This window comes from Cygnus atratus, chromosome 3 (genome assembly GCF_013377495.2).
Source record: "Cygnus atratus isolate AKBS03 ecotype Queensland, Australia chromosome 3, CAtr_DNAZoo_HiC_assembly, whole genome shotgun sequence".
In the NCBI taxonomy this organism is placed as follows: Eukaryota; Metazoa; Chordata; class Aves; order Anseriformes; family Anatidae; genus Cygnus; species Cygnus atratus.
In genome coordinates, this window is record NC_066364.1 from 84,058,670 (window position 1) to 84,071,755 (window position 13,086).

Consider the following 13,086-nt stretch of genomic DNA (forward strand, 5'->3'; position numbering starts at 1 on the left):
TAAATAACACAATAGCAAACATGGAGAACGTTTTTCCTTCCTGACAGCTAGCAAAACAAACATCTGCTGAGATCAGGTAATTTCAATTACACACAAAACAGTAATTTGAAAATTACACGAGCTGCTCACAAAATGCCAGCGTAGAATTTCCTAAAGAAAATACTTTCGTTCGTTTCTAAGTTTGTTAGCAATTTATTAGCACATGCCTACAAAATGCTTTTAAACTCACCTTTACTTCTTTCTTCCATAGAAAACATATGAACAGGATCATCAGACACAATGACTGATGCTACTGTCCCCTAGGAGGTGTTCTGCATCAGACAGGCTAGAGCTGGCTGTGGCCAGCAAAAAAGAGTAGAGTGCCAGATGATATCAATCAAATAGATTAAAACCAGGTGGCAATTAGAAGTTTAACAGGACAAAGTAAAACTGAAACAAAAAGCCCACTATGTAGGTAATCTTGAAATACTAGACAAGCCAGCTGATGGCCTTAACCAGATGTTTTTTGGTAAAAAAGGGTGACTGCCTATTGGAGGTGGATTTAAGAAATCCAGGCATTGAGGAGGTGGTTAAATCAGACCCCAGTTCTAGACATCGACCTCACTGAAAGGGAGGACTGATTGCACTCAATATGAGTGTGTGCTGGTACAGAAGCACGAATATGACTGTATCAGAAAATAGCAGGATACAGAAAGGCAGAAAATGTAAGTCAAACTCCATTTCGTTTTAGGGACAAAATATAGTATTATGTTTAAGGTAAAGATGTGATGCATAGAACAAATTAAAGCCAAAACAGTAATTTTAAGGCCTGCATAACTCAAGTGCTCTCTACTCAAAGAGTTCATGGATTTTCATAGGACATGTGCACCCATAGTATCTCTAGAAAATCACCTCCATAAGGGTTTCCAGCCAGATTTTTTTTTCCTACAACTCTATTTTGCTGGGCTATTTCAAACATTGCTCTAATCAGGAAACAATTTAAATAATTTAATTTTTGGAATTCCATAACATTGGATATGTTTAGTCTCAACACAGTGCATACGCTTCTAGTTACTGTGAGGATAGCTTTCACGCTGATGCCACTAGTTTTCTCATTCCCATAATGTTAGTCTGACATTCTTGGACAATTCTACGTGATAATAAAACACAGACAGTCAATGACATCTAACATTACTGAAGACAATTTGCTAACATTGTGGGCTATATTTGACCATATTGGGAAGTGACAGAGTGAGTCAGGAAAAAAATAAATAATCCTGCTCTACTCCTTTGAACCTTCAGGGTGCATTTGCAGGATCTGCACCCCGGATCTGAACCAGAGCAACCCAGAGCTGCAGGTCCCATTTGTTGGCTAAGGTGGGGGATTTTGCTTGAAGGGACTCTGGATGCTACAACCTGCTCCATTCAGAAAAGCCTGGATACTTGGTACACAGCGAAGGCTATGGAGGAACCGCCCTTTCATATTTCATTTGGAGCCACTTGTGCCTTTTGAATGAAAGTACTGGTAGAAGATAACTTCTTTATTATTATTATTATTATTATTATTATTATTATTATTATTATTGTTTTCCCCCACCAGGAAGAACCATGGCTGTATTTTGGGTGAACAAGGCTTGCAGCACCTCACAGAGTCAGTGCCCCAGAAACTAGCAGGGGGAATGTCACTGTCCAATCCATCAGGACTCCTTAGAAGAACCACTGCTTCAGTAGAAGAGACAATAACTTCTAATATACCATTCTACCTATATCTGAACAGAACAGATCTTCCTTTGAAATAGTGTTTTACCGTACCAAATTAGTAGTAACCATTATACAGATTTTCTTTATCATTACTATATGCTATTACTTGTTAGGAAGAAAGACAACACTTCAAAGTAGCATTAAGCCATGCTTTCATTAGAGTAGCAGTCAGATTAAAGAAAATATGACTTAGTCCAAAATAAGCTCATAAAACAAGTTTAGAGAATGCCTAGCTAATGTGACATCAAGCAATGAGCTGACAAAAGAATTGCAAAATAGTTACATATAGAGTAACTTTTAATAGCACAGCTAGAATCATAGCTTGCAGACGTAAAAAGCCATGTTTCCTACTTAACAAACTCTCTTATAGTATACAGACTGTAAATTGAAGAGAAAATGATCTGTTTCCTCTTCCAGGCAGAGAGATGCCACTTGGAATGTATAACCAGTTCCACAATTCTCAAGAATGCAGGCTGAGCTAGAAATTTACTGTAAGACTTTTAGCTAGCATAACTTATATCAGAAATTCTAAGGATTTTAGGTATATTGGGATATCAGCAGTTTTCAGGACCTAACTGGTCAAAGCTGTAATCAACCCGCTCTGAATTCAGTGTTGGCCCAGCTTTAAGCAGCATGTAATGAAATGACCTCTCAAGATCCCTTTCTACCTCTGATTCAATCTCCACTGATTCCTCATGTTCATATTTCTGGCTCTTTGTATGTAAATATAGACCTCAAATCTATCTAATTTAAAGGAACAAATGGTCCTCATTAGATATTAAAAGCCTGTTTTAGAGGAAGAAGTGGAAACAGTTTATTAGCCCTTACGTAATTGCCATTTTCTATGAGATTTTTTTGATGAAGTTTATAACTAAGCAATCAACCGGTAGGAAACATTTCTACTCGTGAGGGGCAGAGGGCCGACCAGAAAATGGAAGGTGTCAGGAAGCTTTCCTTTCAGATGGCCCGTGGCTTTTGTATGTCCAAGATTCTTATCCACACTCACAGCAGATGTCAGCCAACAAAACCTTTTCTGATTTCACATCGCTCCTGGTATCCTTCCTTAAGAAGGCTATGTACCACAGCGTATTGGAAGTTGAAAACCAACCCAGCAGGACTTTCTTGCTGTTTCTGATATATGATAAACAGAAAAGGAAAGGAAATGAGTGGAAATCAGCTAGAGGACAGGAAGTTTGGAATACTAAGCAAGCGTACTGAAGAGTACAAAAGAGAGAGAGATATCTGAAAGTAATTTGTGAATATAAAGTATATTTCTGTAATTCAACAAAATAACATGGATTCTAATTCACCTGCTACCCTATGTGATATGCATGAGTACCTGAAGCAAAAAAAATATAAATTAGGCATTGTAAATAATAATAACTATGTTGAAGAAAGACTTTCCACCTTCACAATTACATTATTTGATCTTTCACTCTTAAAGAAAAAAAAAAGTATTTAATTTCGAAATGTCTCTACCAGATGTCTTTGAAATATATTATTAAAGGAAGGTTAGACAAACATTATGTTGAGCTCACAGTTCAAATGCTTGTGGGTAGCTAACTAAAGTTCACAGACCTGTATGTAATTGCTGTCTACAGGAAATACTTATGTCAAAGAAAGAATTTTCTCCTCACTCCTTCACCTTTGCCCTTCCACAAACTCACTAGCAAAGAAACCTTATAAGACCATTTCTGTGATGAACAGAACTGTGTCAGTATGAGATGAACTAAATCTAACAGCCAGGAATAGAACCTTGCAACTTCTCAGAAACATGATTTTAACAATTATTAATTGGTAAAGGACATAACTGTAAACAAATAGGCTTGAAACAAAATTTACTGTTCATTTGTTCTTGTTTAGACTGCAACATAAAATTTGTACTTACATTAATATAAATTAGCACTAACTTCAGTGGCATCAAATGAGTTACACAAAACAATAATTAGATAGCAAGAAAGTTCACTAGTCAAACTAGAATGAGAACTTCTGTGAGCATTGAAATAGGGTGATCCAACTCCCTGTGGTTAAAATTCTGTACATTTCAGACATAACAAATTCTTGCCATTAAACATCTGCAAACTTTGGGTTGCTTAATTCTTAATGTAAGCTCTTTACCACTAATGCCTCAAGTTCATATCTAATAAGGAAAAATAAGTTTTTTGTTGTTGTTGTTGTTGTTGTTTTTTTAAATAGACAGTAGATGTGATGATATTAAATAAACTGACTAGCCAAAGTTGGAGGGTATTTAAAAAATAGCATGCAATTTTGTTTCACCCTTATCTTGAGATACTGTGAAAGGAATTGAAACTTTGCATTTTTCAAAAACGTCTGTGTTTTCCCAGCATGTAAATGATATAGTGCCATTTACAAAGTGACTGCTACAGCCATGTAATCTTTCATGTGAAAGTGAGAATTTTGCCTGCCAACAAGTATCAACATTTCTTTACAGGAAAAGTTGTATCATCCTCCCTCTTATATGCAGACCAGCAAAATAAATACCAGTAGTAAACCCTAGTAAGCAAATGAATACCAGTATGTTTTCATTTAATTCTCTTTAGAATACCAATATGTTTTCATTTAATTCTCTTTATCTTGTGATTTTTAAGCCAATTCAATTGTTTTCATAATCCAGATTCATGATTTCAGAAACTTTGAGAACAGACTCAATATTTACATTTCAAAGTCCCAACATTCACTACAGTCTGAGCAAATTACAATGGTGTTGTGTTACATATTTCAAGAAAGAAATATGGATGTTTTGGCTCTACAAAACTAATTACAGATTTACAAAATACCCCTCTGATACACAGCACCCTCCTAGTGCTTCATGCTCTTTTTTACTGATATGCAGATTCACTCTCAGCAAATCTTTATCTACAGTTTACATACCCATTCCTCTGAGCTTCTCTTATTTTGTGCAAACCAGATCTTTACATACACCTCAAACAAGCAAACCTGCTAGATGAACTGTGATTTCAGCAAGCAAGAAGGAGTAGCTGGCATTTCTACCACACCTGACAAAACCTGGGTGACAGGAAAGAACATACTAATTGTTGGCCAATACTGTACCAGTGGAACCGAGCGAGCTCCCCACCTCCACATCCACAGAAAAATCTAAGTTTATACATCAAAACTCTCTTAAAAACAAGACAAAACTAAAGAAAGGGCAAAACTGAATCAGAAATATGAGCCATGAGGCATGAGATTATTCAAATCGACTGTTACATTTCTCCTCACAGTTGGCATTTTGATGCTGGCTTCTCCTTATGTTCATACTGTTTTCTTTAAACCAGCATAATGCCAAAAAGCTACATACCAAAATATCTTCTTACTTGATGAATTAAATCCTTTAAAATTCAATATTATGGCTATGATTATTTAAGGACTTATTATTTCAGAGGACATTTTCCTTTCATGTAGGACTTGTCTCTCATATTATTTGACTTCCCATGAAAATTTTACCTTTAAATTATTATATTTTCATAATAGAATGAAGGAAAACTGCAAATTAATTCCTAAAACCCAGACTTTTCACCTTAACAGTCTATTCATGATACAAATTCATGATACAACATGCATTTATAATAAAAATTACCAAATGACACTACGCAAGGTTTCACTGACTGGTAGTTCTTGTGATGAGTGCCATATGAGAACAAATAAAGTAAATTCATACATTTTTCCCCACCAAAATGTGGAAATAATCATTCTTTTTCATGTGATGACAGAAAATAGTAATTTGTTCCATTAATTCCTGTTTAAGATACAGGGGTTTTTTTATTATTTTTTTATTTTCTTAGTATTTTACATGCTGTGGTACTCTTGGCCATTCACCTCAAATATAAATCAACTGTGTGAAATTATAAAATTGTCACCTTTGGCTCACCCCAGAACAAGAATTTCAAATAAATACCAAGCCTTCAAACACTTCCACTTCGACCACTTTCTTCCTTTTTTTTTTTTTTTTTTTTTTTTTTTATTGAGCTCATCCTAATGGAAACACAAAACATTTAGAAAGTCTGAATCATGATCATGAATCATGATCTGTGAGTCTTTCCATATTGAGTTCAAGTCTCTTCCCACTGAGAGTCAATTGCATCACTTCCTCTGTGATGCTGAAACAGATACTGGTGAGGGTCCTCCTATCCATGAATGAAGCACCAACTTCTCTCAAACTTCATTATTACATTTTTAACATTTTCTACTCACTGTGAAGGTAGCACCATATCAAAAAGTCTGTTAAGCTATTATCATTTGTTGGATCATTTAAATCAACAGTTCAGTTTGTATAAGATATTAAAAACTATATGAAATTTATCCCTTAGGGGAAAATTCATACTTTGAATGTGTTTCGCCAAATCACATTGCCAAGCCTCCAGTTACACATCCGTGATTTTAAACAAATTAGAAAATAGAAAAGGGAAGGTCACAAAAACTATAAAATGACTGATCTAAGAGAAATACAATAGAAATAAAAACTACAGGAGCTAATGCATTCAAAAAAATAAGTTCAAATAGATAACTTGTTTCTTAATAAGCGTTTATTAACAGTTTGGTTGTAGAAGGAACATGGAGGAAAGGACCCCGTAAAATGGCAGCCAAGGCCAGTGGCACTGAATTTCCACCATCTATGGCTCAAAGGTCTTCCAGTACACAGGCCTACAGAGAATAAAGGAAAAGGTAGAGTTTTGTTTTAAAAATTGCTACACAGCTTAATTTCCTCAGCAGTTCTGAGCAGCAAGCCAGATCTGGCACGTTACGGGCCCATGCTCTCAAAGGTGCCAGCGCGGCAACAAAACCAGAAGCAGCGCTGCCTCCACACATGCCTGCAGGGCTGAAGCCTGAAGCTTCACCCACCTGCAGTTCTCAAGGTCCCCTACTCCAAGCCATGCTCACCAATCCACAAAAGCGGCCTGTCACTAAGGATGCTTTATAACTGCCAGACAACTGAGGGTACATAAACCATAGGCCTTGCCTTGTGAAGGAGACTGCATAAATACAGAGGTCTGTCCACTGAGAACTTCTCACCCAGTCAGCTCCTACACATGGAGATTGCGCTTCAAATTCCCATATCATGGGAACAAATTAATGCTGGTACCTTGAGTGAATAATGATTCTCATCTGCTGTTCTGCAACTAAAAAGTTCATTTAATATCATCACCTAACTTTGTACAAACTAGTCAGATATTTGAAGTTGGGGAACTACTTCTTCCCTCTTCGCTCTTGTTCAACAAACTGGCCTTGCTTCTGGAAGCGCTTCTAGAGTTTTGTTTTCACCTGAGCTTTCTCACCAACCTCAGAAAGGTGGTTCATGGATTACTGCTGCTGTCTTGCCCACTTTAGCAAAGGAACCACCCTGCAACCCATGCCCCAGGAGTGGTGCATCTGTTTTCCTTAAGTATTGAGGTTCTGGTTATGACAAATTGTGTCTAAAGACCCTGCAATGAGATTACTCTAAGAAAAGTAATATTAATCAATCTTATTTTTTATTGAACAGCCACTCGATTTTCATGACGAATCTGTCCATGGGGAGGATTCCCAAACCAGAAGAGTCAGACTCAGCCCCAGGACCTGTGCAGGAGATGGGAACGTGACAGTAAAAACTGTGCAGGGCAGCTTTTGTACACGCTGCTTATTGAAAAACGTATCACTGAGTAATATTCAGCAATATTTAATGAACTGAATGCAGAAGTCTTTTAACAGAGGAAGTATGCTAAAGTGCGAACTCAAGCGTAGCAAACTCAGTTTCGATATCTAACGGATGATCTGTTTATACCATAATACTCCCATGAGACTGGGCAGCAACAGCAAAGGGCAGGAAAGCTGAAGGGTTTTAGGAGAGCTGCATTAGTACTGGCATGTGGAGAGATGGAAGCACAGATGATTTTGTCCAAAAAAAAAAAAAAAAGATTGAATTTCTATGTAAAGCCAATATTTTAAAAAAAGCCCTATTTATACAAAACCAACAAATCTGCTCCAAGGAAACACACAAAGAGATGACTGCAAAATAAAGCTCACTTCTATTTACCCAGACTTCTCTCTGCAAAAATCTTTTCTGGATTTGTGTGCATGACTACAAATATACTGTCATGTCACTCTGGGTATTTGTCTAAAAAAAGAGTTGTTATTTAATGATACACGCTCTTTGGCTGAAATTTAGCCACAAAGCCACACATTTTGCAAACCAAGTATCCATAGTAACTAACTGCACAATAACTGACCATGGGTATTTATCAGTTTCAAAATTATTCACAAATGAAACTGTTACATATTTAAATTAAGCCTGTACATTTAATGGGCTTAAGTCCATGAAAAAAAAAATGTTTATCCTAATTAGAGCTCAGTAAATAATATTCAGCAAATCATTTACCCTCCAAAAGCAGATTCTGCCTTCACTTTTGGAATGCCTAAAAGTAAATCATGGATCTGTCAAAATTCACTCAGAATCAGCTCAAACCTTTCCTTTTGTTACTATTTTTGAACTCAAGGAACCAATCATGAACTAAGCAGTAAAAATTCACACTCAAATACTGAAATTGTGACAGTTGCTGAGTCTGTAGATACATTTGGTGGCTTAAAAACTGAAAATACTGTGGCTTATTATTGTGGTTGCATTGCAGCAGAGATGCTGAATGTAAATTACCATCAAAAGGCAAGCTTGAAGAAGCCTCTGGAGAACTGCCCTGCCCTAAAATAGCACCAATTAATGGAACAATGAATGTTGGAAAATATTAATACTTTGGGTTTTTTTAGCCCACACAGAAATTTTTACCCAGAGGATCCCGCAAATTATGTTTTCAAGTGTTTTGGAGGGGTATTTTTCTTTTCTTCTCTCATCATCTTCTCATTATTGGAATAAAAACTCCTTAAACGTTTTCTGAGTAGAACTGGAATCAAAAATTAATAATGCTTCAAATCCAGGAAGTAAAATAATGGAATATTACATTATGTAAGGCAGAAAAAAGAAAAAGTAATGCTTTTGAAGAACCTTTCCTCCTTCCAGTTTCTCACAAAGCTTCTCTTTCTTGCTTCTCATTTTGGCATTTCAGTTGTGTAACTACAAGTTGAAAACAGAGTTCAGCAGACCTGAAATAGTATTTGCTTGAATATATGTAGCTTTATATTTCTATTTGCTCAAGAACATCAAACAATGTGTAAGTGTTAATTAGTCATAACAGGCCTGTGAAGAATGGAAGTGCAGAACTGAATCATGGAGGAATTGAATGCAACACCAAGGCCACACAGCACACCAGCAGCAGTTGGGTATACAAAGGAATTTTGTTCAGCATCTCTGACTATATCCAAAAGGTTACAGTTAAAAAGAAAAACAAACAAACAATTTTCTTTAGAAAATAATAGACGCATAAAATCCGCAATTGAAATTGGATTTCTGTCTTTACATTTCTCTGTGGCAGACGTCGACGGTTCTATGCTGCAGTACAGCTGCAGGCAGAGTGTTGGTAATGTTATGCCAGTTAAGGGGCTGTGTATTATTTCATGTCCTCTGTCTTGACAGCGTAAAGCTGTGAAATTGGCCGGTAGCTCCAATGTACTTCTCTAGTGCATTTTCAATCTGCATTTGCCTTTCTCCATTTATGCAGATTACTGCCTAGCTGTTAACTGCCATTACAGAGCATGCTCATCATACAGTAAAAATTAAAGTAACGTAAAAAGAGTAGGGGATGGAATCTCCTCAGCAGCCAAAATTTATAAAACACCAAAACACCAGAGCTCTTTTGAAAGCTTAACTATAAACCTGGAGGGGAAAATCCTGAAGAATAAGGGATGAGACCAAACTACCACAGAGATTCCCTGCAGCCCACCTTGTGCACTCAGTGCAATGGGGCTTTGCCTCTTGGCACCTGCAGCACTGAAGTCGAAGGGGTACCTCCTGTGGTGAACAACCCACCTGGGCCACACTGGGTAAGGGGAAAGTGGCAGCAGGGACTGCCCTGCCTATGCCCTCAAATGCAGGCAACTCTGTCAGGGCAGAAAGGTACCTCGGAAGGCACCCAGCACTGAACTTGTCAGGGCCACAATTTAATATGGAAACTGACACAGCTGGTACACTTTTCTGCATGCCCTGTTAGAGGTCATGTTCTCAGAACACTTGTACTGTCAGATAAAAAGCTCCACGTCCACTCCTGCCTCCCACAGAGCTGAGAAAAAAAACACCTGTTCTGAGGAGCAGAGGCTTCATGGTACCGCCCTCACCTTGACAGACACCAGGAGGCCCTGAGGCAGCCACAGGTCTCCCAGGAGCAGACTCTAAGTGTGGCAGATGCTGCCTGTCAGGGCCCTGAGGACATCAGGAGGTCCCCCCCAAAGGCCTCCCCAGCTTGCCCAGGACCCCATGTCAGCCTCACCAGGGCTCAGTTCCTGCCCTAGTAAGGCTGTAGCAGGGCTAGCCTCCAGCCTCCCACAGCCCTGCCCTGCTCAGCCATGGGCCCCACCAGGCTGGGCCTAGCCCTGCAGGCCCATGTCCCAGTCTCAGCCTGTCCATGTGCCCAGGGAGGTGCCCAGTGCTTGGGGCTGGGCCTGCCCTGGTGCCCCCAGCTTCCTGCTCCTGGCTGGGGTGGTAGGACCCTGATGAGTTTACATTGCCTACTTTCTTTGGTGAATCAGATCATAGCAAAACACTGCTATGAAAACATTACAGTACTTAAGACATAATTGTGACACATAATTATGCCAGACTGACAGCAAACACTTTCAGGTCCTCCTCCCTACCCTCATGCTAGAGGAGTATGCTCAATCAATTAAACTCCAGAAAGAAGGTCTACTGGAAAACTGCTGCATAAACAGGTGTCACTAGAAAAACACAGAGCTTCTGTAGAATGCTAAGACTTTATGGTTTTGGTTTTCGTTGTTGTTTTGGTTTGGTTTACATTGAAAAAAGAAAATGAGACAAGGCTGTCATTCCCCTTTCCATAGTTTCATGAAGAAATAACCCTCAATCAGGTTATAGTTTTGCTATGACAGAAGAAAAAGACCTCATCATCAAACATGTATTTCCCAGAATTGTACTCTTCTCTGTATATTGAAAGCATGTGCAGTTTCTGGCTCCTATACAACATATCTGTAATGAAATTTAAAAGAAAGAAAGTATTTTTAAGACTGGACAGTGAGAGAAATAATATATTTGTAGGGCATCTATAAATACATGTAGGAAAACAATGCATGTGGGAAAATAATATACGTAGAAAAGCATTCACTACTATCCATTTTCTGTAGACAAATAATATGAGCTGTTTTTCTTGGAATCATTGAAAGCGCACTATGAAACTATGTTATTTGCCACTCTAGGGGAAGCAGATTGGGATGAATAATATAACATAACTGACTTCCATGGGTTGTTTTCACAGTAGGCCACAACTAGAGATTAATTCAAATCAATATGTAATTTAAAAAAAAAAAAAAAGAGAGAGAGAGAGAGAAAGAGAGAAAATACATGGTCTATTTTGGTTTCAGATCATATACCCATTTGCTAAATTTTACTTCGTATCTCAAAAATTAACAATGTCAACAAATCTTTGGTGCTCTGAAACCTTCATTAATGCTTTAAAAGTTATGCATGCTGGTGTTAAAGCATACTGTAGGGCTTTCTATGAATTATGCCAAACGTACAAGGCTTTTTTTTCAGGAAAATAATACAATTCTAATATAGTTATGTCAAATTGTGCTTCACAGAAATCATAGTCTCACCAGAAATATGAGTTTTCTCTTCTAGGTATGGTCCATAAGCCTCAATGACAGCACCAAGCAAAGGACAAGCAAAAATTCCTGCATGATTCACGTTGCTTTCAGGAAATCTCCCTCAACCCTCACACAAAATGTAGTTGAAAACAGCTCTGTAGATGCCATAAATTTAAAAGAGTGCAATAGCATTCACATTAGCATCACAGAAATCACATTACCAAAAATGTATGATTTTAATGAAAGTAGTGTTTTCAGTTGGATGGCAGAAGTACCTGATCATATGTTTTACCCAGACAATACCTGTTTTGGAGATGATACCAGAAAGCAGCTGTGGTTTACACAAGCCAGAGACGAATAACATCTATAGGAAGGAGAGAATGAGTTTGACAGTAAACACTTTAAGGATAATCTGTAGGCTAAATTCAACTGATATTTTGTCAGAAAATGCCCTGTTGCAAAATCCAAGTATTTTGCAGAAGTGCCAGATTCATGCAACTGCTGCAGTAATACTGGAGAGCACATTTAACTATAGCAATAGCCTACATGAGCTTTGGGGAGTTCTCTGATTTTTTTTTTTCCTAGGAATTTTCTCTTTGTAAGAAATTTTTTTATAGTGAAGCTTCATTCTAAATTGACACAAGCCATGCACTTTGAGTTTCACCAGTTTCAACACAACAAAGCACATCCAACATCACAAAACTGTTCTCATAAAAGGGCAACAAAGATGATGAAAGGTCTGGAGAGCAAGACACATGAGGAGTGGCTGAGGTCCCTTGTTTTGTTCAGCCCAGAGCAGGCTGAGGGGAGGCCTCATGGCGGCCTGCAGCTCCCTTACGAGGGGAGTGGAAGGGCAGGCACTGAGCTTTGCTCTCTGGGGACAGCGACAGGACCCAAGGGAATGGCATGGAGCAGGACAGAGGAGGGTCAGGCTGGGTGTTAGGGAAAGATTCTTCACTGAGAGGGTGGTTGGGCAGGCTCACCCGGGCAGCGGTCATGGCACTGAGCCTGTTGGAGTTCAGGGTCTGATTTTTGGGTGGTCCTGTGTAGAGCCTGTGTTGGACTTGATGATCCTCGTGGGTCCCTTCCAACTCAGGAGATTCTATGGTTCTATGAACTACAATAAATTTTTCTAACAGTGTTGCTAAGTAGATTGCATATCATATTATTAGACTAATTCAATTTCTCATTTGCACTACTAACCAGGAGACCACTGTGCTAATGTAGCCATACGTGTAAAGGTTAGGCCCATCCATCTTCTGAGGCGCTGGCAGTACTGAACCATATACTCAACTGATGTATATCAGTACATTTGAAGATTTCAGATAGTACTGTTACAATTTAGAACAGCAAAGGATCCATCAAACAGTGATGAAAACGTGGTATAATTGGGGAGGAATTTGGTTGCTTTCTTTGCAATGTTAAACATCCAACCTAGGCCCAACTCACTTGTTGAATTCATGTTGTATGAGATTCACTCTCATTTTGACAGGAATCTTTGCTAAGGTTGGGATGAATTAAACATTATCACAAGAAAGAAAATGGCAATAAGAACATTAATTGGTAATGACAGCAGATTCATGATAGCATCCTTCTTTAATGTAGTGTAGTAGATTTTCCAACATGTGAACTCTCTGCTCTGAGAGC

At 38.3% G+C, this 13,086-nt stretch overlaps 1 protein-coding gene and 1 long non-coding RNA gene across 8 annotated transcripts in view; one reads left to right on the top strand and one right to left on the bottom strand.

Moving 5' to 3' along the window:
- SMYD3 (SET and MYND domain containing 3) overlaps positions 1–13,086 on the bottom strand; it is a 387,798-nt gene that overhangs the window by 96,628 nt on the left and 278,084 nt on the right. Inside the window, exon 1 of one of the 7 annotated variants that reach the window (XM_035564747.2) lies at positions 230–311. The exons of the other annotated variants lie outside the window; for them this stretch is intronic. Coding sequence (XP_035420640.2) covers positions 230–271 — 42 coding nt within the window. The 5' untranslated portion in view covers positions 272–311. Of the gene's footprint in view, positions 1–229; positions 312–13,086 lie in introns of those variants that run through there. 7 annotated transcript variants of the gene reach the window in all.
- LOC118257130 (uncharacterized) lies at positions 1,286–8,410 on the top strand. The gene is made up of 3 exons (XR_004781474.2): positions 1,286–1,498; positions 6,295–6,423; positions 7,241–8,410. It is a non-coding gene; the product is annotated as an uncharacterized LOC118257130 (long non-coding RNA).